This window comes from Passer domesticus, chromosome 1 (genome assembly GCF_036417665.1).
Source record: "Passer domesticus isolate bPasDom1 chromosome 1, bPasDom1.hap1, whole genome shotgun sequence".
NCBI lineage: Eukaryota > Metazoa > Chordata > Aves > Passeriformes > Passeridae > Passer > Passer domesticus.
Genome location: NC_087474.1, coordinates 74,611,673 through 74,635,329, shown reverse-complemented (window position 1 = coordinate 74,635,329; position 23,657 = coordinate 74,611,673). Strand labels below are relative to the sequence as shown.

At 38.3% G+C, this 23,657-nt stretch overlaps 1 protein-coding gene across 2 annotated transcripts in view; it reads right to left on the bottom strand.

Moving 5' to 3' along the window:
* LOC135303298 (uncharacterized) overlaps nt 1-23,657 on the bottom strand; it is a 205,314-nt gene that overhangs the window by 27,762 nt on the left and 153,895 nt on the right. Inside the window, exons 12-17 of one of the 2 annotated variants that reach the window (XM_064424951.1) lie at nt 19,680-19,943; nt 19,244-19,382; nt 14,660-14,821; nt 7,343-7,425; nt 3,381-3,511; nt 574-593 (exon numbers count right to left, since the gene is read on the bottom strand). In XM_064424951.1, the coding sequence (XP_064281021.1) occupies nt 574-593; nt 3,381-3,511; nt 7,343-7,425; nt 14,660-14,821; nt 19,244-19,382; nt 19,680-19,943 (799 nt within the window). Of the gene's footprint in view, nt 1-573; nt 594-3,380; nt 3,512-7,342; nt 7,426-14,659; nt 14,822-17,564; nt 19,055-19,243; nt 19,383-19,679; nt 19,944-23,657 lie in introns of those variants that run through there. The other variant, XM_064424955.1, reaches the window with a different exon arrangement.

Below are 23,657 nucleotides of genomic sequence, written 5' to 3'. Positions count from 1 at the left end.
AAATAATATTGATGTTCTGCTGCAGATTACACAGGCTTTTAACTCCAGGAACACACATCTCAGAGAAAGGAGGCTCAGCCATGCTGTGGTGCAAGGCAAGGTCCTGGAGTGGGCTCTCCAGGAAGGCCAGCAGAGCACTTGGTGAGCACCTGGCATCTACCGGGCTGTGAAGGGATGGCCCTGCAATATGTCACCACATTTGCCTGCTGCCTTAACCTCTTCACCCCCACCTCATCTTTTGGACTCATCCCCTCACCCTCAACTCAGTGGACCCAAGCAAAAGCCTGCTGCTCTGAGCAAGGCTGTACATGGGCACAGTGGAAAAGGCACTCGTGCAGGCTGCAAGATGGAAGCTGAAGCCTGTGGGCTTCTGCAGCCAAAATGATCTTTTTATTACATATGTGTATAATGCCCACTGTAAGGAGGTTTGACTATGGCCTACGGATGTGAGACACCACTGTCAAATTAATATGAATAGAAAAGGACATGCATGCTCTAGCAATGGAAGAAAAAAAAATCACAATTATCAGAAAAATATTTGTGATCACAAAAGAATATCTTGTTCGTACTCACCAATCTCCCCTTTGGCAAGCCTTAAAAGAGAAGAGCATATGAGAGAAGGAAAAGAAGAGAGAAAAAAATCATTGGGAGAGGCAGAGGGTGAGGGGGGGAAGAGAGAGACTGAGACAGTGGATACTTTTAACTTGTCACAATACAACACTAGCTTTTAATTAATACAGGGTATGTACAGCTTTGAAGACTGTTGGTCATACAGTACTTTATGATAAATACATTTTATGGGATTTTGTTTCTAAAGAGGATTTTGTAAAATAACCTAGCCCAATAAATGATTTACCAGCTGCAATAAAAGATCAAGGAAATTGCTCAGATTGCATCTTGGAGCATCTAAAACTCTAAAGTTTATGGAGATCTAAGCTGCCCCCAGATCTACAGTGCTATTAAAAATTTTTGTAGTAGCTAATTATCTTGCATTGCATTTTTTAAAAGGTAGCAATTGTAGTGGAGAGGAAGGTCTGGAAACAGACAAAGCGGAGTTGATGTCCTTTGATGGAGAAAGTAGGAGAGAAGGAAAGAAGGAGACAGACATAAGTGAGTAACAATGGAAACATCATGCTGGCACAGTAACAAATGGAATTAACAATTCACAAAGTATCAGATTCCCAATTAACTCTATATTTTAAAAATGGATTATTAATACATTATTATATTATATTATTATACATTCTTTACATAACATGCTATGTGTAATACCTATATTACTTGATCAAGAGTGGAGCAATTTCATTTTCCTATTGGTTTTTTTTCTGATAAATATGATGACTACAAGCGAAGCAGAAAGCAAAGAGATTCCCTCTAAATTCTGTTTGGTTCTAACCTCACAGGATCTGAACATAAAAAGTATGTAAATAAAAAAGGTACCGGTCCTTATTTCCAACAACAGTAAATAGAATGGATATTGAAATAACAAAATACTGACCTCAGCTAGGACAAGGCAGCAACCTGACACACGCCTTGTTTCTTTTGTTTTGTACCAGGCAGGTCTGGTTCATGCCCTGTAACTTCCTGTGCCCAGATATAACTCTGCCTACCCAGGGAATCCTGGCAAAGTCAGTGTCCCTGCAGGCATGGGGCTCAGGGACAGCTGCGCTCCTTAGGAAAGGATGAAGAAAAGAAACAGAGAAACAAAATGAAAGAAGGGGGAGCTGTTTTCTCTTATTCCCCAAATCAAAAGGTGAGGTGCATGCCAACAGAGACAAATGCCTCTCTCCTCTGCTTCTCCAGGTTCCTTGTGGAATTTCAAAGGCCATGGAGTTAGTTCAAAGCCTAGGGAAAGGCTGGTGAGGGTGGAGTTGAGCCCCTTTCCCAATACTTTTAAGCTGAACAACTTTGAAAAGAATAAAGGATCAATGTTCCTGACTTTAAAGCTAGACAGCACCACAAAATGGTTTGGGTTAGGAGGGACCCTAAAAGCCATCTAGTTCCAAACCCTCTGCCATGGGTAGGGACACTTTCCATCACACTTTCCATCAGACCAGGAGGCCCAGGGCTCCATCCAACCTGGCCTTGAATGTTTCCAGGGATAGGGTATATACAATTAAATATTAATTCTATCACTGTAACTCTGCAAGACACAAAAGAGAGAAAGTGAGGTTCACCACTGCAGAAAGCAAGCACCTTGAGACAGATAATTGATGATAATTTGGCTAATTTAATTTGAAAATTGAGGTAGGTAAAATGAAACAGTGGGAGCTGGCAAGGATATTTGGATGAGCACTGCGACTCTAAAACCTATTCTTATGTTATGGCCAGGATGGGGGAGTCCTTAATTGTCCAAAATAACCATAATTAATCCAGCAGAATTATGAAAGCCTAATTATATGAGTGTGTGTTATTCTTCTGCCTGATTTATGCCTTCTCTGGTACTCAGGGTTAATCACCTCTAGGGCTGAGTTCAGATTACCACAGTGAAAATGCCCTTTGTGTCTGTAAGGTCTTCACCTGACTTCCTGCCAATTTTAAAGGCACCAAGGCAAATGAGAGCAGGGCACAGACAGCACTAGAGATGGTGAGGGCTGCTTGGCTTGCCCGTGAGATAATCCTGTCTCATGTTTTGATAGGGAAGCGATTTAAAATTAAATTTTCACAGACATACACCCTATTCTGATGTTTGTTTTCTAGATGCTTAATTCAAAACTCTAGGGGCTGATTTGGAGAAGATCATGGGTTCCAGAAATGTATATTACAGCTGGATTTTGAATATTCAAAGCACAGTAGGGAGCTATATGAAAGATTATCAGATCATTTCATTTAGTAAAGGATTGGGTCTTCATTGTTTTTTACTAATTACAAAAAACTGTCCAACTTTTGCAATTACCTAGAAGATGAAATTCCAGGAAATATAATTATAAGTAAATGAAAAGATTTCATTTTGATGCAGCCTTTTTAATTTCACTTTAATTTATCTATTCATTTTAAGTCATTCCCCATATGTGTATTTTATAACAGAGAACAGTAATAATATTTAAAGTAACATCCAAAAAAGGTAGTGTCTTGCTCCTAAAATGCTAAAAACATTATACTGGAAATCTTTTTGCCTTTATTCCCCTGACACAGCTTCTCAAAACAATGCAGCTATGTCAAAATTGCATTCTCAGACCAAAAGTGCTTTCAATTTTCTTAATTCAACTTCAATCACAAATAATACTAAGAAGTCCAAGAGAATCCCATGGGTTTTGGTTTTTGTTTTTTGGGGCTTTTTTAGCCCAATAAGTTTCACCTAAGGGAAGAAGCCTCTGTAATACACAAATGGCAAGGCAAACTTTCAGGTTGTGAGACTGTTTGATGCTGAGATCACTTACCACACAGAAAAGGTATATTTCTCCAAGTCTTCCAAATAAAAATTGTTCTCTGGAGAAGTTTTCCCTTCTTCTTGGCTTTCACTGTTCTCAGGACCTGATTTTTCTTGGTCAGGTGGTTTATTCCTGCTGACCTTTAAATGAAAATAAGAAACAAGTTTGAATACTAAGGTAATTAGCTGGACACAGCTAGCAAAGTAAGAGGTGCCACTTTCTCTGTTTTGAATTCTAGCCCTGTTTTCACTCTATAACAAACGTGGGAAAGAGCAGTGGCAAAGATGCTTTGAGTATGTATTAAAAACACTTTGAATAGACTAGCCTATTTCAATTGGAAGGGACCTACAACAAGTGTCTGTGGTGCAATTCAGGGCTGTCCAAAAGTTAAGGCATGCTTTTAAGGATATTGTCCAAATGTCTCTTAAACACTGACAGGCTGGGGGCATCAACCACCTCTCTAGGAAGCTTCTTCCAGGCTTTTGACCACCATCTCAGTAAAGAATTGTTTCCTGCTGTCCAGTCTGAGCCTCCCCTGGTGCATCTTTGAAACATTCACACATGTCCTATCACTGCATAAAAGTGAGAAGATCTCACCTTTCCACTTTCCCTACCCAGAAAGCTGAAGAGAACAAGGCTTCCCTGAGCCTGCTTTTCTCCAAGCAAGACAAGCCCTCTGCCGCTGCTGACAGTACATGCCTTCCAGCCCCCTAGTTTCCCCTCCTCTGGACACATCCAAGGACCTTTTCAACCTTCTAAAATCATGGGGCCTGGAGCTGCATACCGAATATTTTCCCATTAATTGATTTATGCCCCTATGGGGCTCTGACAAACCCTCTCAAGGAGGTGCAAGCTCATGGTGACACCAGCAGTCAGCCACTCTTCCTCCACTCACTTGTTTTTCCAGTATTAGACACCACACTCTGCCAGTGCAAAAATCTAGACATGTCCTTAGTAAGCCATATGGAAGGAAATTACCTGGGAATTGAGTTAATAATGTTTGGATTCTTTTTTTTCCTTTTTTTTATTAACTGGGTTAGCTCTCAGCTGGACCCATTCTGATCCAGGCCACTCTGCCCCAGCTGCCAGCACAAAGGAGAGGGACAGTACCTCATATTTCAGTGCTGGTGCCAGCTTATGCTCATTTGAACTACTCTTCGAGCTACAAAGTAGAGGACCCTGATCTGTGCTCATCTCTGGAATAACATCTTTGCATGCACAGAGTCTGATTCAGCACTGGCATCGCCTCTCTGAATTGACTACCAGATTCCATGGATGTTTGCCCCTGGACAGAGAGCAAGACATCACTTCCACCAAGAGACACAATGAGGTCATAATTTACCAGACAAACATCTACAGGTGACTTCCATGATTATATCTATTAATACCTTCCCAGGCACAATACCAAACTCTGCAAAGGGTTTGCTAACATTTAGTGAACAAGTCTAGAGAGGACAAGGGATGGATGCATTGTTGCAGTCACATCACTTTACACTTTGCTAATTATGAAAACTACAAAGTTTCTTTATTTAAGTTTGTTACATCTGTTTTGTTATGTTTTTGGGTTTTTTTGTTTTTTGTTTTTTTGCTGTGTAAACCATTTTGCTTTAAAAGGTGAATTTGTATTCTGAGTCTTGGATTACATGGATCTCACGCATGTTTTGAGCTTCAGCTACACGACTGCCCAAATCTATATTCTAGAAGTCAAAGTTTCAGAGTTTGTTTGCACTGATATTTTCTCCATTAAACTATTCTTTTGCAAAGTAGATGTAAAGACATTAGTTAAGACATAAATCCCAAAGGTGTTAAAGAGCATTATGACTTAATTTCTCTGAGACCGTGTTTGCTTGTGTGAGGTACAAAAAGCAGAAACTCAGCCATTGGCATGCGGTTGGCATTATAACCACAGAATATGTTTCACTTCTCTCAGAAGACTGTGGGCATTCTCTCTTTTATTGCTGCCATTCAATATCTTGATACATGCAGTGGTTTACACACTCATTGCTACAAAAGCTGAATTGTTGCTAATGTCCATCACTCAGAATACACTTAGAGGGAGACCATTTGCAACTCTTTCGCACAGATGAATTTGGGGGTAGGGAGGGCAAAGCAGAGAAATCTATATTCCCCAAAAAGCTGAGTTCAGACTCAAAGACCTTTCTCATTCCTCTTGAAAATAAAATAAAATAAAATAAAATAAAATAAAATAAAATAAAATAAAATAAAATAAAATAAAATAAAATAAAATAAAATAAAATCCTGTTTACAAAAATAAAAGTGTCTGCTGAGGAGAATAAGCCACTACAGGAATTTATGTCTTTTTCTTTAAGTATGTTCTTTGCACTAGTTTGTCATTGTTTCCTATATACAATTGTTAGGTAAAGTTATTTTAGAAGATGCTACCCAGAGATACAATTAGACCCAAATTATATAAATCAGGCCAAATGCCTAAATCTTGAACATGCTAAAACAAGGTTCTTTCTGAACATTAGGATTCACTCATCCCATTAAAAAATGAGGGGCTCTCACAACCTCTAAAAGGAGATTTCACATGCTTACATTTTCTTTTGTGCAGAAGGATTCTCATAAGAGGCTCAGTTCAGAAATCTATTCAAACATGTCAATAACTGTAAGCCTGTGAGTCATTTCAGCGAGACTGAAGGGACTAGACAGTGCTGAATTGCCCATGGGTTTATGCACCTCACTGAAACCAGGTCACTTTAATGTGGCTTTGAGAGCCACCCACAAGTGAGGTTCCTATAAGACTATGGCATTTTGTTCAAAGGCATTGTGCTATTATGGGATTGTAGGAAATGAATTTCACCCTGCCACTCCCATGGGTTGGGCCGGGTTGCTTTGCCCATTACACCCACTCCATCGGTCCTTAAATCATCCCTCCTCTAGATATAAGGCTATACACACTCACACATGTGCACCTCAGTCTGCAGCTAAATTTATATGGAACTCTGTTTTCTTCAAGTTACTCTTATCTTCCTGAAGAAATAAATCACTTGGAAACTTAGATATTAAAAAGCAAGGGAATATCCAGCTGGCCAATCTGCTTTTGTCAAAAATATAGATCCTCACTCTACTAAAGTTAAAAATTGTAATTATAATCCCCAGCTATTGAGTATTTGTGCTACACTGCAGAAGTTTTTGGGTACTCTGAGTACTGTGGTGTTTTTTTCCTATGGGCAATTAAAAGCATTAAAAATTCTTCAGAGTGTATCTAGAACAGGGTGAGACAAATTACCAGCATGATTAATTTGAATGTTCATGTTTGTAGCTCATTCACTGCAGCCATACTGATTTAAGGATAGAAGTGGAGCAACACTTACTGAGAAAAAATTCCAACTATCACTGGAAGATACTGAATTTAATTATATAGTGCAGGGAGAAGCAATTTTAAGGAATATAAAGTCTTCTTTGTATCTTGTTTCTCAGGATCTACATTAAATCTGAAAGTTTCAGTAGCATCTCACCCTGAAAGTGTTATCATGTTGCAGATAGAATTCCATGGTAACTTGTACTGAGGACACAATATTTGTTCACAAATTAATGATATCCTTAGCCAGGATACTACAAATACATCTACTACAATTTTCTGATGGTCTTCCGCACAAGTACATGAGAGCTTGAAACTCAAGGTGCATATGAAACTTGTCTCATGTTTACACATTACTGAAATTATATCATTCTGTAGCTTGATCAAGCTTCTGTTGTTTGATTGCTTGGTGGTCTTTTCTACTCCTCCTTTGAAGTTTCATTGCTGGAGAGATTAAATATACAGGAGACAGCAATACACCAGGTCATGTGCAGCCTTATTGTGGCTATTAAAAAATTCACAGGGATAGATTAAAGAAACACAACAACCAGAGCAAGGAAGACCACAAATCATTCTCAAATGGCACAAACTCCAGTGGCTTCTTTGTGAGCTTTGAGGGAGATGGTGTTCATATCAAGACCAGTACCTTGTGATGTCCTTCTTTGACTTCCTTCAGCCAAAACGAGCCACAGTGCTTGTCTGTATTGTCATGGCAATCTTGGTAATCTTCTGTAAGGAAAAAAAAGACCCAAACAAAACCAAATATAAATTATTTTTTTATTTGTGCACAAGGTAAACCTCTGGAAAGGAAGCAGCTGGGTTTTGGTCCCTCTCCCAACAAGATGCTGACTAACTTCAGGCTGATCATTTTTCCCCTCCACCTGAGCTATAAATAGGTGGCTATTTCTCTCTGACATTCTGAAAGTGTTAGTATGATAAATGCAGAGAAGGCTTCAGATGCTGTGGTGTAGGAAATAACAATTGCACAGATGACAAACAAGGAGAAAATTAGAAATAAAGAAATAATAGGGACAAGAAGAGTGACATGGGAGGGTATTTTAAGTATCCTGGGAAGTGGTCTTCAGAGAAGACAGAAGGAGGTTAATTTTCTTATATGGGCATAGTTGTGGATCAAGAATGAGGCACAGGGACATGAAGTACTCAAATAAACTTTTCTTGGGAAACAAAAGTCACGTGTCCCTCAAGCTCCTGAAAAGCAGTGACCTGAGGTGTGAACAAAAATGTACTCCCACATCATAGTAAGCAGTGGTGTGGCAAAAATAAAGGTCTGTATTGCACATTTTGGCACATGAAGAATAAGCCAAAAACACACTTAACAATTATTTCAATTTTTTTTCTTTTTATGTTATTTTGAGTTCCACACAGTAAAAGACAATCAAATGTATTTAAAATCACAGTAGAGGAAGGATCTGCTCTTAGGCCTTACAGTGGTTGATACACAATATATGCACATGCAATGTCACAGTTTTAATTCTGTGCTTCTATACACACCTATGGATATATTTCTTACTTTCTACATATATGTACACTCACGTACAGGTGTATCTATGTTGAGGAATGAGGAATTTACCAATATTTACATCATCTGGGGTGAAAGAAAAGACCTACTGAAATCAGCAAGGCAGCTTAAAATACAGCTGCTGGGTATGTCACGTGTATGCACACATGCAGTACAACCTGTTCAAACTGTCTCTACATATTTTGTATATGGGATACCTGTATGGACCCATAAAGACACATTAAAATATAAATATACCTTTGTAAAGATGGTTCCTGTGGTTTTCTTTGTTTAATTTTACTTCTTTTTTTTTCCCCACAAAAATGGGCTTCCAAACAGCCTTGCTGAAATGATGAATACTTTAACAATGTTTTTGGAGTCAAATGAATAAAGCAGTAATTATCTTGGGGAAAAAAAAGGGGCAATAAAAAGAATAAAGAAAACAATAATATTCAACATTTAAGAAATGGGAGGGAGAGAAACTCAAGTCTGTTATTTAATCATGACGTGCTCTTTTTATATTTTATTTGTAAGGCTCTGAATGCTCTTTTCTTTGTATACCAGTGAGCTCATTACTTTAATTCCTCATAGATTTCTCTGAACAATTTTTGCTAAGTAAAAACACAATGTAATTCTTCAATGGCTGTAACAGTAAGAAGCTGCTCAAATTAAAGATCAATAAAAAGTACAGAAAAAATCTGTATGAAAATAAATAAATAAAAGGGGAGATGGGAAATGCCTGCAATTAGACAGGATGAAAAATCTAAAAAGAAATTAAATTTAGTTGTAATACATTTCCCATTCTTTTCTTCATGAAAATTACTACTGAAGTGGTTTTTTTTCTGTAATTTAAATGTTAAGCTGCCAGATGTGTGTCTCATGCTTGAAGAGTTGAAGCTTTGCATTATTTAGCATATTAAGATTCACAGAATTTAAAAAAGGGCTCCTTTATTGCCTGGAGGTTCTAATTAAGTAAACCTTAGCCTGGTACATTTAAAACTTGCAATACAAGAGATTTTACTTCCTTTTTTTCTCAGTAGCCAAATCTCATCAATATAATAAATATGGAAAATACTTAAGATGATACAATTTTTCTTTGGCTTGAGGAATTAAACCTATCTATTATTTTAAGAAGTTTTTAATAGAGGCCAGCAATCAGAAAGACATTTAAAGACTCCAGTCTACTTTTTAATCATAGGAGTTGCTCCTACTTAGTGGCTGGGGGGAAGGGAATGTGTCCTATAAAACTGAGCTGTGTAGAAATTTTCTTCCACATGCAAAAAACAAAGCAGTTCTGAGAGAGAAACGAGAACCACACCATTCTTTATTATTAAATTACATTTTATGTTTTTATAACTTCTTATAATTGACCACAGAATCCTAATAAAGCATTAATTAGCTGCACTATCAGCAATTTCTCTATTGAAAGAGTTGGGACTGCTGCATCAGAAACTGTAATAGAAATTCCTTTGACATAGAGTGCCCATAAATCATACCTTAAATACAGTTATTTTTGCCATTTTAGAAAATGCCAAAGGTGTCAACTTTGTCCAGCTACAACACTTAGCAGTGACTATTTTAGTAAATTGACTCAAAATACATTTTGTTCCCTGACAGGGGAACATAATATCATTCATGATAAAAATGAACAATTTGAGGAGGAGAAATCAGTACCAAGAAAGAATGATCAAAGACAGTGTGACAAAGGCACACTGGCAATGTAGACTCTGTTAATAGGTTTATTTGGAAGTCAAGAAATATATGTATAAAAGCAGGAAAATATGTTTACACCAGAGCATGGAAAAGACAATAAGATTCTTAACCCAAATTTAGAAATCTATGATCAGCTATTAATAAGTCCAGCAAAATAGTTTAAATGTTTACATTCATATAAGACAAATAGGAAAAATAGGGTGGCATTTTTTCCCACCATTGTGGAACGGGCATGACAAAACTAATGTCTGGAATTGGAAAATCGTGGTGATATGAAGGTTGTTTGCAGACCTTGACAATGCTGAGAGCAGACATTTTTGGGCCATATTAAGTCCCAACCAAATAGCTTAGATACTACACGGATCATGCCTGATAAGGGATACAAAGTAAGGGTTACTGGTGGAAAGAGGTTGGAAACAAAACCATTATTGGTACTCTGTTACCTTTCTCCACATCAGCCTCCTCAAGGCGATAGCAGAGCATAATAGCATGGCCTTTAAAATCACCCTTTAGAGGGTGTCTTACTGCTTCCTAACCCTTGGAGAATAAAACTTACTCATTTTTTACCCTCTGCCTTCAGTCGGGAATTTATCATCTTTGGTTATGTCTTCTGTAACAAGTACTGTAGAGCAACAGGAGTGAACCTGTAGAATGAAGCCAAGGTTTGGGGAGACACCACTGAACAGTGGGGACCCCACTCTGTGTTGAAGATTTCATGTCAGACCAGCTTTTTAGTCTGGCCCTGGTAACTGATGGCCCATTAATACCTGATATGTGTATTTAAAGTATAGCCCCTTGCTCAGCTTCACCCTAAATGCATATAGGGCCAATACTGTGAAATATTTACGTATGGGGGGCATGGGGAGTCTAAATGATTTTTTTTAAAAATATGGGCAAAAAGAAATTGCATAGCTAGAAAATTACAAGTTTGATGATAACTACTTCTGATTTATATGCGGCCAAAGAAGAGAAGTAAAATGCAGTCCTTTCTGATAGCTACAACCTCTCTTGAAGTCAGTAGGAAAGGGTTTTAGAGTGGTACAATCCAAGAGTGGAGCACAAGACAAAGAAATCACCACAGCAGGAACAGAAAATAAGATCTTATTTAGACTCCCTTCAAGTAATGCACTAGGGCAATCAAACAGCATAGCAAGAGTTGGAAAATTGAAGAGTTTGGATTGTGAGGATTTCAGAACTATTAGAAGTATCTGAATTTGATCCTAATTGGAAAAATCAATGCAATCCTTTATGCAGTCCTGCTCAGAGAATGAAAAGACCAGCACAGAAAGAAGTTTCAGCCATATGAGGCTCTGCCTTTGAGGACCTACCTCTACTGAAAAATGAGGCACAAGCCACCTTCATTTTAAAATATCACTTTGTTTTCTTTAAAGTGGCACCCATGAAGAATTACCAATGAGAACAGCCTTTTTTGGTTTTGTGTTTGTTTGTTTAGGTAATTATTTTTGTATCTGTATACAAATTTTATGTAGAAGCAAACAGCACCTCAGTAGGGAAAGAACACCATTGCAGTATAAGGAGAATTATTACAATGAAGATTCACTGATTTTCATAAATTTTTTTCTGAAATGCTTGTGAGCATAAATACAATCCTCTCAATAAAACAATTTCTCACTTATATAAACACATTTTAACAAATGTAAAGCCTCCTCTCCAAAGACAATGATAAAATTAGAGTGAAGCTGGTTTTGTGTTTGGTATTTTGATATTGAGGGAACATCTTAATAAATTCTGAATACAGTTTGGAGTGTTATCTGCTGCTACTGTAATAAGCCCCTTGGTTAGCCTGATGCCATCTTTGCTTAGATGTTATTCTGAAGCTTTACTCTGACAGAAATGTCTTTTGATGTCACAAAAAGGACAAAATTCACTTCCCAACATTTCTCCACAAATGCAGGAAGGGTGTTGAATTGGAAATCTTTCATATGAACAATGTTGAACATCTTATTTTCAATATTTAGTTTGTTTTAGAAGATAGACATCAAACAAGAGATTTCTTCTGAGGTAGAAGATCTGAAAATAGGAGCTAAAACTTTATTCTGGGTATGCCCTAGAAAGGTGATAGAATAGAGAGCTGAAGGAATCACAGAGGTTCTGTCAAATCCCAAAAATGAGCAGAATTCTAGTTGTAACAGTTTGACTAAGAGTGACAACATTTATGAAAATATTTCACGTATTTCCGGGGGTTTTACTTGTGGTGCATGCATAACTGAAGGCTTTGAAAAAAATAAATTAAGTTTCATATGAGAGAAAGGCTGGGGATAAGGTGCCTGCTGGGATGAGTATTGGTGGAGAAAAAAATGCAGGCACTGTTGAAGCTTCAAATTAAACGTCCAGTACAGTACAAATCCAAGTTTATATGTAATCCTGCAGAAAGTATCTGGGGATTTCAAAATGAAGCTTTTTTCTCTCCATCATTCTGAGTGCAGATAATGAGTTTAGTGGTGGCACTACTGGCAGTGTTCCATCACAGAAAACCTATACTTTAGTGACATGACTTTTGAAACAAGTTTTTCATTAAAATAATATGCAATAGATGCAGTACCAGAAACTAAGCTCATCAAGAAAAATTTCTGTTGTCTCATGAATAAAAATAAGCAAAAAATTTTTTCACCTAATTCAAAGTGCATGTATATTTTGGAGATCATCTTGTATATCAATTATAGTGTTACCTCATAAATATACCTAGTCAGATGTGATGATGATGCAAAATAATGCCCTTTGAACCTTGCTTTGTTAAAGGTTGTGGTAATTCAGTACTTTCCAAATCAGACCACTTCTGTAACTGCATCATTTCAGGGTATTTCTAAGAGGATGTCTTGAACTGAAAATGTGGGTTCTAAAATGCTGTGTTTGCCACTGGGTCTCTGCCAAACTCCACATAAATATTTTGAATAAAAATTCAACATGTTAGTTTTAGATCTTGATAAATATTAGTGATGGGAAGTGGGGAGAAGGAATACCTGTCTACCTGCACAACTAACAATTGGGTTTTGAGACACACTCTAAAGGTGGAAACATCCAAATGTTGGCAAGGAAAAGAAATTAGAAAAAAAAAACCTGAAAGCAGACAAAAGCAAATGTCAAACACCACTAAACATTATTTTAAAACCCTTTTGTTCATGTAGGTTACTTATGTTTTTACTATTTTACAACTAATGTTGGGCAAATAAATTTCAAAGTAGATTCTACTAATGTAGAAGTTGAACAAAATTTCTAAGCTAAGTCTCTGTTTATATTCTCAGAAGAACCAAAATCTAGGAAAGACATGCTAGGTGTTGATCTTATCAGGACTTGTAATGAGAACCCTTGAAAGATTGAAAATTATTATTACTTTTTCTGTAATATACTTAACATTTTGTCACAAACACCCCTTTAACAAAAAATGACACCAGCTCTGTATTCTACTTCTCACTCATCTATGAGAGTCAGTGTCAATATTCAGCATTTATGAATTCTGACTTGGCAATGCCATATGCCATACTAGCTCCTACCCCTATTTGTGCCCACTTAACAAGATATTCAGCATGTGCACCTTTAATAGCAGATAGGTCTAGCTTCCTGGACAGTCGACATAGAAAGATGGCTCCAAAGAAATTGTTTTTGAGTGACATTTCATGGATTGCTGTGAAAGGGAAGCTGGCATTGGCCTCAAACTAACATTCATCCAAAATTCTACTGCATCATTTCAGGGAGCCTATGGACTTGAAGAAGACAACAAGCTACTGTTTACACAGATAAGAGGTAGCTGTCAGACCTCAGGTAGTTCTCTCTTACCTAATATTTCACAGTTCAGTGTCTAACCATGACCTATTACAGCTTCCTGGTACAGAAGGAAAGTGACCCTCTCCCTTCGTAAGGTGTGATTAATTTATTCCCACTTGCACTTTCATCTCCTCGCACTGGCCTAGGCTATGAGGTGGGAGTAAATATCCAGATATCTTTGGTACCTTCCAATCCCTGCCCCATGGTAAATCTGCCTCTGGCCATCACAGTGGTCTTTGAGTTTAGGAGAGGACCTAGGGGTTATATTACTCAATTCTCAGATAAATACATTTTATCTGGGGCTTCAAAACAAAACAAAAAACAAACTTAACAAAAACCCCTGAAAACTACCAACAAAAAATAAACAAATAAACAAAATCAAGAAAATAAAAAAATACCATAGCAACTTGTCAGGCTTTGCCTTTGGAAGAAATCCCATGCCCCAGAAGCAAATGTTACCTGATATAAATACAGACAGGCACTTTTATGTAATTTATGTAATTTAGCTCAGCACAATTAACAAAGGATACTGCTATTAATGTGCTGCAGGAAGAAAAAAAGTACTTCCCAAGCACCTAACAGCAACATGTTGTGATCCATGGATATAAATGACCAAATAAAATGAAAGGATGTAAAAATGTCACGGAAACACCAGCCGTAATCTAATGTTGTCAGTGCACTGCACACACACCTTGTAATTACTAACACATTTGGCCTACAAATATATTTTAGACAGGGGACTCCACTGCTTCTGTACCTTTTTGCCTAAACTGCTTTTGATCCCTAACAATTGATTTAAACTCTTCCATCACTTCCTTTGCCCAGTGAAATAATGATGAGATGATATCACAGGGTGAGGGGGAAGGCAAATGGGGGTGTTTACACACATGCCAGGCAGATCTACTTGCAAACTTTCAGTAAATTAAGTAACGCAATAAAAGTCCTAACCTGCTGGAAGCATTTTAAGCTCTTCTCTTTTCCTCACAGCTTCTTCTGACACACACGCTTCTCCTCCTTTCGCAGCATTAAACTGCTTTTCCACTTCCTCTACAACAGTGGGAATACTTCCCTTATGGGTGTCAGGATCTTTCGGGGAGGTCAGAGGTTGCCCTGCAGAGGAAATGACAAGCTGTGAAATGTAAAAGAACAATTCCTTCCACATGTTTCCTTGCTCCAGGAGCAGTAAGGGGTTGTCGGCTAGCATCACGATGGGATGGGCCAGGCCTTTGTCTTAGCAGTTCTGTCAAAACTAATTTACAATTAAAGACCTGTGCAACTGTTTAAAGCTTTACAACCCTGGCGAGTTTCAAGGACTGCTGAAGCCAAGTGGTACAAACCAACCCTGTTATTAACAGCCAGGCAGACAGACAGAAGGAAGATAGACCAAAAAAATACTCTAAACGGTACAGTAACCAGAAAAACTGTACACCTGAAAATTGTCTCTCTCTATAATATTTATTTCTGTTATAAGCTCGTGGTATGAGAACTTAAGACATTTCAGTGGTTCTAACTTTTCTTCTGGTTGATGCATAGGGCACAGGAGCCACATGCACTGTTGTTAGACAGCAAACATTGTAAGGGGAAAGAAAAAATAAAGTGCAAGGAAAAATGAGATGTTTGTTCATTGTAAAAAAAAATAGTGTCCTTAAAAACATTCCTAAACACCTGCATTATTTTTTCTTTTTGCTCCCATAGTAGAGCAGGGGTGAATAAGGGACAAGTAGACTTTCTGGAAAGATTTTAGACTTAGAAAATCTGCATGTAGCTGTTTAGTCCAACACAAAACAGCTGAAGTAGATGAAGTCTTTCTGTGTGACAAATCTACTCAGCAAAGCAATAGCAATAAACATTTCTGCTAGCCTAGACACTGGGAGCAGTGTATTCATGCTAATGCAACACTGTACCAGTTCTATCACAGCAAGATTGTCCTGGTGCTGGGTCCTAACAGCCAGGCTACCTTTGAACAGTTTCCATCAAAATCTTGTCTGACAACACCTCTCCCCCAGCACAGTCAGGCTAAGTAAAACTCCTTTCTTGATTTCATACTCCAGAGCTTAGGAAAATTACTGCTTAAAAAAAAAATGTACAATCAGTCATGACTCTTTAGTTTTACCAAAAATACACAAAACTTAACACTAAAAAACAGAAAAGTACTACTTCAGTATCCTAATCCTCAGTGACTATTCCACCTTCTACCTGATAAGTACACATTTTAGGTCTTGAGTGCACATCATATGTGCTGGTACAATGCCAACCACAGCTTCAGGACTTCAAAATGGCCAACCTTAAAGTGGTGTGAATGTCAACTGGAATGAAAAAGGTTTCCCTTTGGCTCTAAAAACTACAGTGGATAACATCATCCCTAGCTTTCCACTTGCCTGTTTTATCTGATGACAAGTTCAGATGGGTACAAAATGGTGTTTGTGTCACAAGTCAGATCAACAGCACAGCTGCAAAAGAAAGCATTTGGATGAAGGTTCCCAACAAATGTGGAGCAACACTTTCCAAATGAGCTGGTGTCTGACCTAAAAGTGTTTGAGCTGTAGAACTAATATATGAGTGCTGTCCATCAACTTTGCTGAGGATGAAAGGACTGCCAATTCCAAAATATACTGTTATGCTGACATTTTGCACATGTGAATCCCCTCTTCCTGTGAATGCTAAAGTCAAAAGGGGGCTTGTTGGATTTCACTGGGAGAACGTTTTCTTGATGGATTTGTATATTTAGTGTCTATATGGAGACAAACAATTTTAAAGTTGTCATTTAGACATTTTAGAACCCCTTGTTACTTAGATCGAAGCCTACCAAGGCAACATTCCTGCTAGTTGCGTCAAATTGTCTTACCTAAGCTCCTTCTACTAGAGCTGTTACCACTTTTCACGCAACAGTAGATAATGAATTCTACTCAGAAATTGCTATTTATTCTCTGACAGTGACTGCTGATCCTGTAAGGGGCAACAGATCAACAGCAGAATATTTTCCTAAGAAAAGTAAAGGATGGTGGTGGCAAAAGCAGAAGCTGTCTTCTGCCGTGAACCTCGTAGATAATACCACTTCAAAAGAATGGAGAGAAGATATGGTTTGGACTGAGAGACACGCCAGATCTGATAATGTGCATCTTTGATCTGCAAAGGAGGTAGAATGGGAGGCATTATGTTGCATTTCCCTGCACCGTGCTCTAGACCAGAGAGCAGGGAAGAGCTTTACCCAGCCCTCCATGGAGCTGTGGCTTAAAAGAATAATGTAGCCTGGAGTTAATGGAAATAATATGAAGGTTCTGTTTTAAACTTCTAAAACCAAGACAAACTTGAAGTGAAGGCTAAAACACCATCTCCTAACCTGCTTTATTTCACTTATATGTTGCAGTACCACATATGGTACTGATATACAAGATCACTCACTATTTAGACTACTGCAGTAGAGTGAGTTACAGAGCACCAGTCTTCATTTAGACTGTTCTAGCTTTCTCTGGTTTGTGTCTCAACCTTAATGTCACTCTAACAGAGTTTTCCCCTCCTCACCCCAGTTTTTGGTGGTTTAACAGATATAATACTGTATTTGTAGGGCATATCAATGTGCGACGGCTTGCCACAGACCATAAATGCATTTTTCTGCTGGAAATGTTGAAGTTGTGATTTTCACCACGTGATCTCCAGTTCTCTAAGGTTTGTTCCTTTAATTGTAAATAGCCAGAAAGTCATCAAGCTAGCATTTAATAAACTTTTAATTTGAAAAGGATTACCACATGTTGTGTTTGTTTACCCATTATTAAATCTCTTAGCAACATATCACCAGCAGAAACAGCATACTGTAGCACTGCATAGATACATTAAAAAACAAACCCATGGGGGATATTGGCAGCTAATAATATCTTTAAAGAACGCTCCAAGAAAAATAAATAAATATAAGCAATATCAAAAAATACTCCTAAAAGTTTTGTTTGTGCAGATCTTTTCGGCAGGAAAATTATAGATCTTCCATGATCGCCTTATCAGCAAATTTCAGAGGTCTACATGCAAAACGGGACATACAACAATGCTCTTTTTCAGTTCTTAAAAACCTGTATTTCTTGACTTTTCAAAGTGAGCATCACAAGTTTTTCCAAGTGTTTCCAGAAACCTGTTTAGCTGCACCCTCTATGTGCAGTTCCAAATGCATATGAAGATTGATGGTAGGACCAAACAAGTTTGATCCATTAAGAGTTTGTCCACAATTCTTCACTGTGGATAAGTGTTGCCTGCAATTCTACCTTTTGGATCCGCTATTCATGGTTTGCTGCATCTCAAAGCAAGTTAGCAGATATGTAGAAGATACATGACAACAAAAAAGACTTTAATCCTCAGTATAGTGTATGCTTACACCTCCATGCTTCTCTTATCAGGGTGGTTATATAAAAGCCTTTTGATCACAGTGCAGTTGCTGCTTAGCCTAAAAGCATCTCAGGGCAAACCTCATTTTCTTTATCTCTTAAATCACCACTAACTGTCTGAAAAAGACTTCTCCTGGATTCTTTTCAAGTTATGCTTCCAACCTGAGCTGCCCATGCTAAATGAATATTGTTTATGCGTTCTTTCTTTCCTTTCCACAGCCTCTTCTTTCTCCTCCTGTGCCATCTACAGTGCATCACTACTGCTGTTCTCAAATGCCTAAGGAACATCTGCCCTGAAGAAATAATTCTCTGTTTCAGATCTGCACATAATATTCACACATACACTACAATCTATGAGTTGACTGAATGCTTCAGTTCATTAAACAAGAGGGAATATAGAAATATATGTATAGCAAAAATGAATTATTTTTGTTTATGGAAGTCTCATCCCACGTGCTGAAAAAAGAAAAGAACAGCAGCCTCCTACAATTCTTCTCATTACTGGATTTCTACCAGCAAAGGAGCAGTTTGTGAGTCCATTGCAATATGGTCAGTGTAGCTACATCAGAAGGTTCACAGAGTCCAGGGAGGATCAGTCTAAAAGGAACATTCAGTGATTTTTGAGAAAGCTTCTGGGGAGGTCTGCTGTACACAAGTAAATGATAATTGTCCATCCTATGGGTTATCACTTGAATGAATCTTAACAGAATTTCAGAGGAGTAGCATAAGGCATGCTTCTGATGCCAGAACTATCTCCCTGCCAAATCTGAAGTCCTTGTTGTAGCCCAGGGAGGTGCTAAAGTTCTTCCAGAAGGACACAAAAAAGCATCTTTTTCTTTTCTCTTCCTGTAAGCTTGGAGCCATAAACAGCTGAGCTGTTATTGCTGTGACATTCCAAGCATTATTCAGCCTAAAGCACAGGCCAGCATGGCCATTCCATCCTCAGCAATGAGTCTGGTTTGAACTCTCACACCTGAAAACAAAGTTAAACCACCTTAATATAAAGAGTCAGAGTATTCCTGCACTAACACATGTTGGACCCACATCTGAATGAAGAAAATCTAGCTTAACAAGAACAATAATGACTAGCCAACATTGAAATGAAACTATGGGTTGATCAAGCAAAAACCTGAATGTAAACATCAAAGTTTGAATCCATCACCTTGTGGTCCAGACTGTACAACATTTTCTGAGACACCATTCTTTTCAGCAGTGCTTGAACACATTAGAAGTTCAGGTGGCAGATGAACATGCATACCACACTTACTTCGCTTATCTGAATCCTGCGGTAGTTTAATTATCTAAGAGAAAGAAAAAATAAAAAGTAGTTTGGAATTCCACAAAGGCAGAACATGCTTGTTGTACACTGTTTGTGAAGCCTAGCAGTCCAAGATGTTGTTACAAGAATTTTAGGAAGTTCTTGTTTCTCTGTACTCTGTTTACTACACTTTTCTCCCATATAATTTTCCCATGTATTTCTTCCCCATGTTCACTGATTAAAGCGTACATCCCAGTAAATGGGAGATGAGCCACAATCCAATTTCAGAATCAAAAAGAAAAATATAGAGAAAACTAAACAATTTTTTTAAAGTACAAACCTGAAAGTAGAAATTGCATAACCAATGATCCAAGTCCTGAGAAATAAAATTTTCAATTTTTTTGAATCGATCGATTTTGGAGTCATAATGTCCTCTAAGGAAGGGACATTTAAATTTTCCCTCCAAAGCATTAAAATTGTTATCACATAAGGGAAAAGCTCCCCATCCCACTTCTCGATCAATCCAGGTGTAGGTGCCACGAAGAAGGAAGAGTTCAAAGAGGAGTACCATGCCTGGTTTCAAAGCTTTTCTGTGTGGTAGAACCTAGCAAAGGAGGAAGATTTATTTGTTACAAAAACATCACCAGGGAACTGACTTTCTTTTATCATATAAAGCTCTACAATCATCATACCTTTGGTCCAATTTTGCACGCTAAAACAATTAACAACTCTTCCCAAAAATCATATATTTGAACAATTTTCCACTCCAACAAAAAATGTTGTGCTTTTTCTTGTGTGGTTATTTTATGATTTCTCTTCTTGCTTTCAGAAAGCATTCATATTATGTCTTTATGAACCAGTGGTGGAAAAACATTGCCACTAGAAATCTTTAAGAGAGAATAACAAACCACCTTGGAAATCTGAGGTGTCCTTGTGAGGGCTTGCTGAGATTCACCACTGGATTTGTCTTGCAGCAGCTTTGGAAAGATCATCCAAGCCCCCAGAAAGAACACTTGCAAACTTGCTCCTCACTGAGTCACAAACTCTTCTCCACCCAGCTGTGGGAATGATGTTGGTACTTAATAGCCTTCTTCCTTTAAATAAAAGCACTTAGTGAAAAGTCTGTGAACCTCAGTGCATGGTTTAAAAGGATTTTGAGGTTAAAAGTTCTCAGAGAGAACTGGCAAACACAGTTTACACTTTTCATAAGATAGGTTAAGATATTCTTCTGAGCAGCTTGGAGGTGTGGAAGAGGGTTACCAATGCCTTGGGGCCTGAAGCAATTGTGTTCCCATGGCAAAGACTTGAAATCTAGTGGTGAACAAACACCCTGAAGTAATGAACTTATGTAAATCCGTGTGTAAGGTTTTGGTGGGTACAGAAGAAAGAAGGGTAAACACAAAGAAGAAGAAATCTGGTGTTATGCCACATTTGCAGCTGTTTTCTTTAATTAAGGTGGGCATTGACCCAGGTCCTGTTGAACAATCCTAATACATTCAAAAGGACAAATAAAGCAAAATCCCCCCAAAAGCTAGAAGACAGAAGATGACTGCCATCATACCCAGGCTAATAGCTATGAAGGGTAGTCACCTTGGGGACAAGGGGAGCAGATACGTGATCTATACCCCTCACACAGCCCAACATCTGCTTCACCACTGCTACTACATATTCCCCTGAGAGAGCTGTGACTGCCTACTCTCTTAAATAAACAATCTTGGATGCTTCTTTAATAGAGACAATTTTCTGTTATTTGCATGTTTTCCCTGTTTTACTGTTCCCATTTCAGTCCTCACAGTTCATCGCAGCAAATGCCTTGGTACACTTGCCTGCCCACCATTACTTTGCCTTCCAGCCAAGGCAGAGAAAGAGGAGCCTTTTCTCCTTCTCTCCTCACTGTGAACAGACATGTACATACAGCATCCTCTCACTCTGAATATCCTGTAGGATACACCCTCAGGACTTCTTGGAAGTCAAGAATAAGATCTCCAAATAGAAGAAATCCATTCAAACCAACTACCCACTATGAACAGCCTAAAATGCCCAAAGTTTTCTTAAATTAGCAGGGACTTCCTCAATCAGACAACATTGTGCAGCCAGTAATCATCCACAAATCTTTACTGCTTCAAATATTTCTGTATATAAGTACACACCTCAACACAGCTCTTTCTTGATGTGTATATTTAAATACAAGCATCAATCCTTTTATACTCCTGACTGAACAGTAGGTAAGATAACAAGCATAACTCAGGTGCAGCAAAGCTTTTGTCTGTTTTTCTGAAGCAGCAAGAGATTTACCTGCACCAATAACTGCCATGTTAGGAGATGACAAGTGTTCACAAGTTGCACTGCATCTACAATTTTTTTTGAAGAGGTGAATACAAATTATTATTTCTAGTAATATGCCTTCCTTTTCCAAGTTTTACATTGTGATTAGATAACAACAAAGTCATTTAAGGAAATCTTTTAAAATTATAAATATTGTGATTATTATGTATGTGTACTTTATATTAATTATGTAAATATATTCTAAGACTTAGTTTAGGCTTAAAATGAAACAGAAGCATCTGTTGAAAAATGCCATAACCCTGTGGCAGCTGCTATTAAACCATTAACAGTATCAGGTTTCATTTAAACCAGATTTACCATTTTCTGTAACAGCCCGTGGGAAAGCTAAAAACATTAGGCACAAATTACTGACAAAAGAGATCCTTAATCAAGCCATACATTTCATTTGGCTAGCTGGGTGCTAGATAGTAACCTCTGTGCTACAAATTAAAGGTGATGGTTATAAGGCTGTGATCAAAGACAGTTACCTGCAATATCAAAAAATCTCAAAGCATTTGCAGATGAAATCACATCCCCTGCTGCTCTATCACAGCCCCCTCTCTTGCTTCCCAGGCTGACTCTTGTCTTAAGAATAATTCAACAGTTTAGGCTCTTCTGATAGCTTACATATAAACAGACAGTGGTCAAGCAGCTGGTGTAAGGGTAATCATTGTCCCTACTGAATTTTATTTCTTTGTTTATGGTTCACAGAAACATTTGCCGTAAGCTTTTATCCTAGATCTAAACTGTAGACACATTCTTTGGGACTGGAAGCATCCTTTTGTTTGCAGCTAAAGGAGCTGGGTGTTTAAACCATGCCATGATGGCAACACATAGTCACAAAACATAAGCAAGGACTTTATAATACACCTGTCTGCTACAGGGTCTGAGATTGTAGACTATAGAGAGTCCTTAAGCACGAGCACTGGGTGCCTGACGCAGGTAGGACAGGGTCACACATCTCAGCTTACACAGTCAAATAAAACATAGCTGACAAATAAGAAATTTCTTTCCGTTGATTCCATACAAAAATCCCAGCCAAGTTTCTACCTGTTACTCTATGCCATCATGCCAAGCATTCATGCAGGTGCCTTTGGGTCCATGCTAAACCTTTTCCCACTGCCACAACAAACACACTCTCTGTCACAGCTCACCATCCCACACCTGCAGGGTCAGAAAGCCCTGGGAGAGAGGAGGGAGCTCAGTCCTGTGCCACCTGCCCTTCATTAGCTTCCTCCTCAGCTGTGAGCCTGAGCTGGGATTTGGGACATGGCCAGCATGGCCCTTAGGCATGGATGCACAAAGGCATTTAGGCAGATAGCTCAGATTGAAATCCACTGGCCTTGAATGCCTTTGTGCCTCTCTGGGTGTGAGGTGTCGTGCTCAGGTACAGAGCAGGAGGAGAAGGATGGGCATCAGTAACTTCTCTCCTTCAGGAGACTCATAGCAGTGCCTGGGACAGACAAGGCACAGGCAGCTCAGACTGAGCAGTTTTTTCTGATGGATTTTTTTTGTTGTTGAAGAAAAAAATAAAATAAGCAGTTATATTTTCCCTGCTGGTGCCAACCTCATTTGAGGCACTATCTGGTAAATTAATCCACAAGCCTGCACCAACACTGTTGACATTCAAAGAGCATATACTACCTAAGGACATCTTCCTGGGTTTTGAGGGATCTACTCTTCAACACCTTACCTCAATGTTTCTCCTTGCTCAGGTCAAATTTCCACTGAGGTCTGTGAGGTATAAAGAGTTTTACAGCACTATGAAAGCATCAAGCACCCCCCTTTTACTGGTGTAATTTCTTTTGCAAAGAGAGATGCAGCAGAGAATAAATAATGCTTGTGTGTGCCTGCACAGGCACAAGTAATACTTCTTAGTCTGCAGTTAACAGTGTTGCATTTAATTGAATTAAATCATAATGAACTAAAATTATCTCCTGCCACTATTTCTGAATTCAACTGTTTTATATCAGTTTTATTGTAATATATCTTA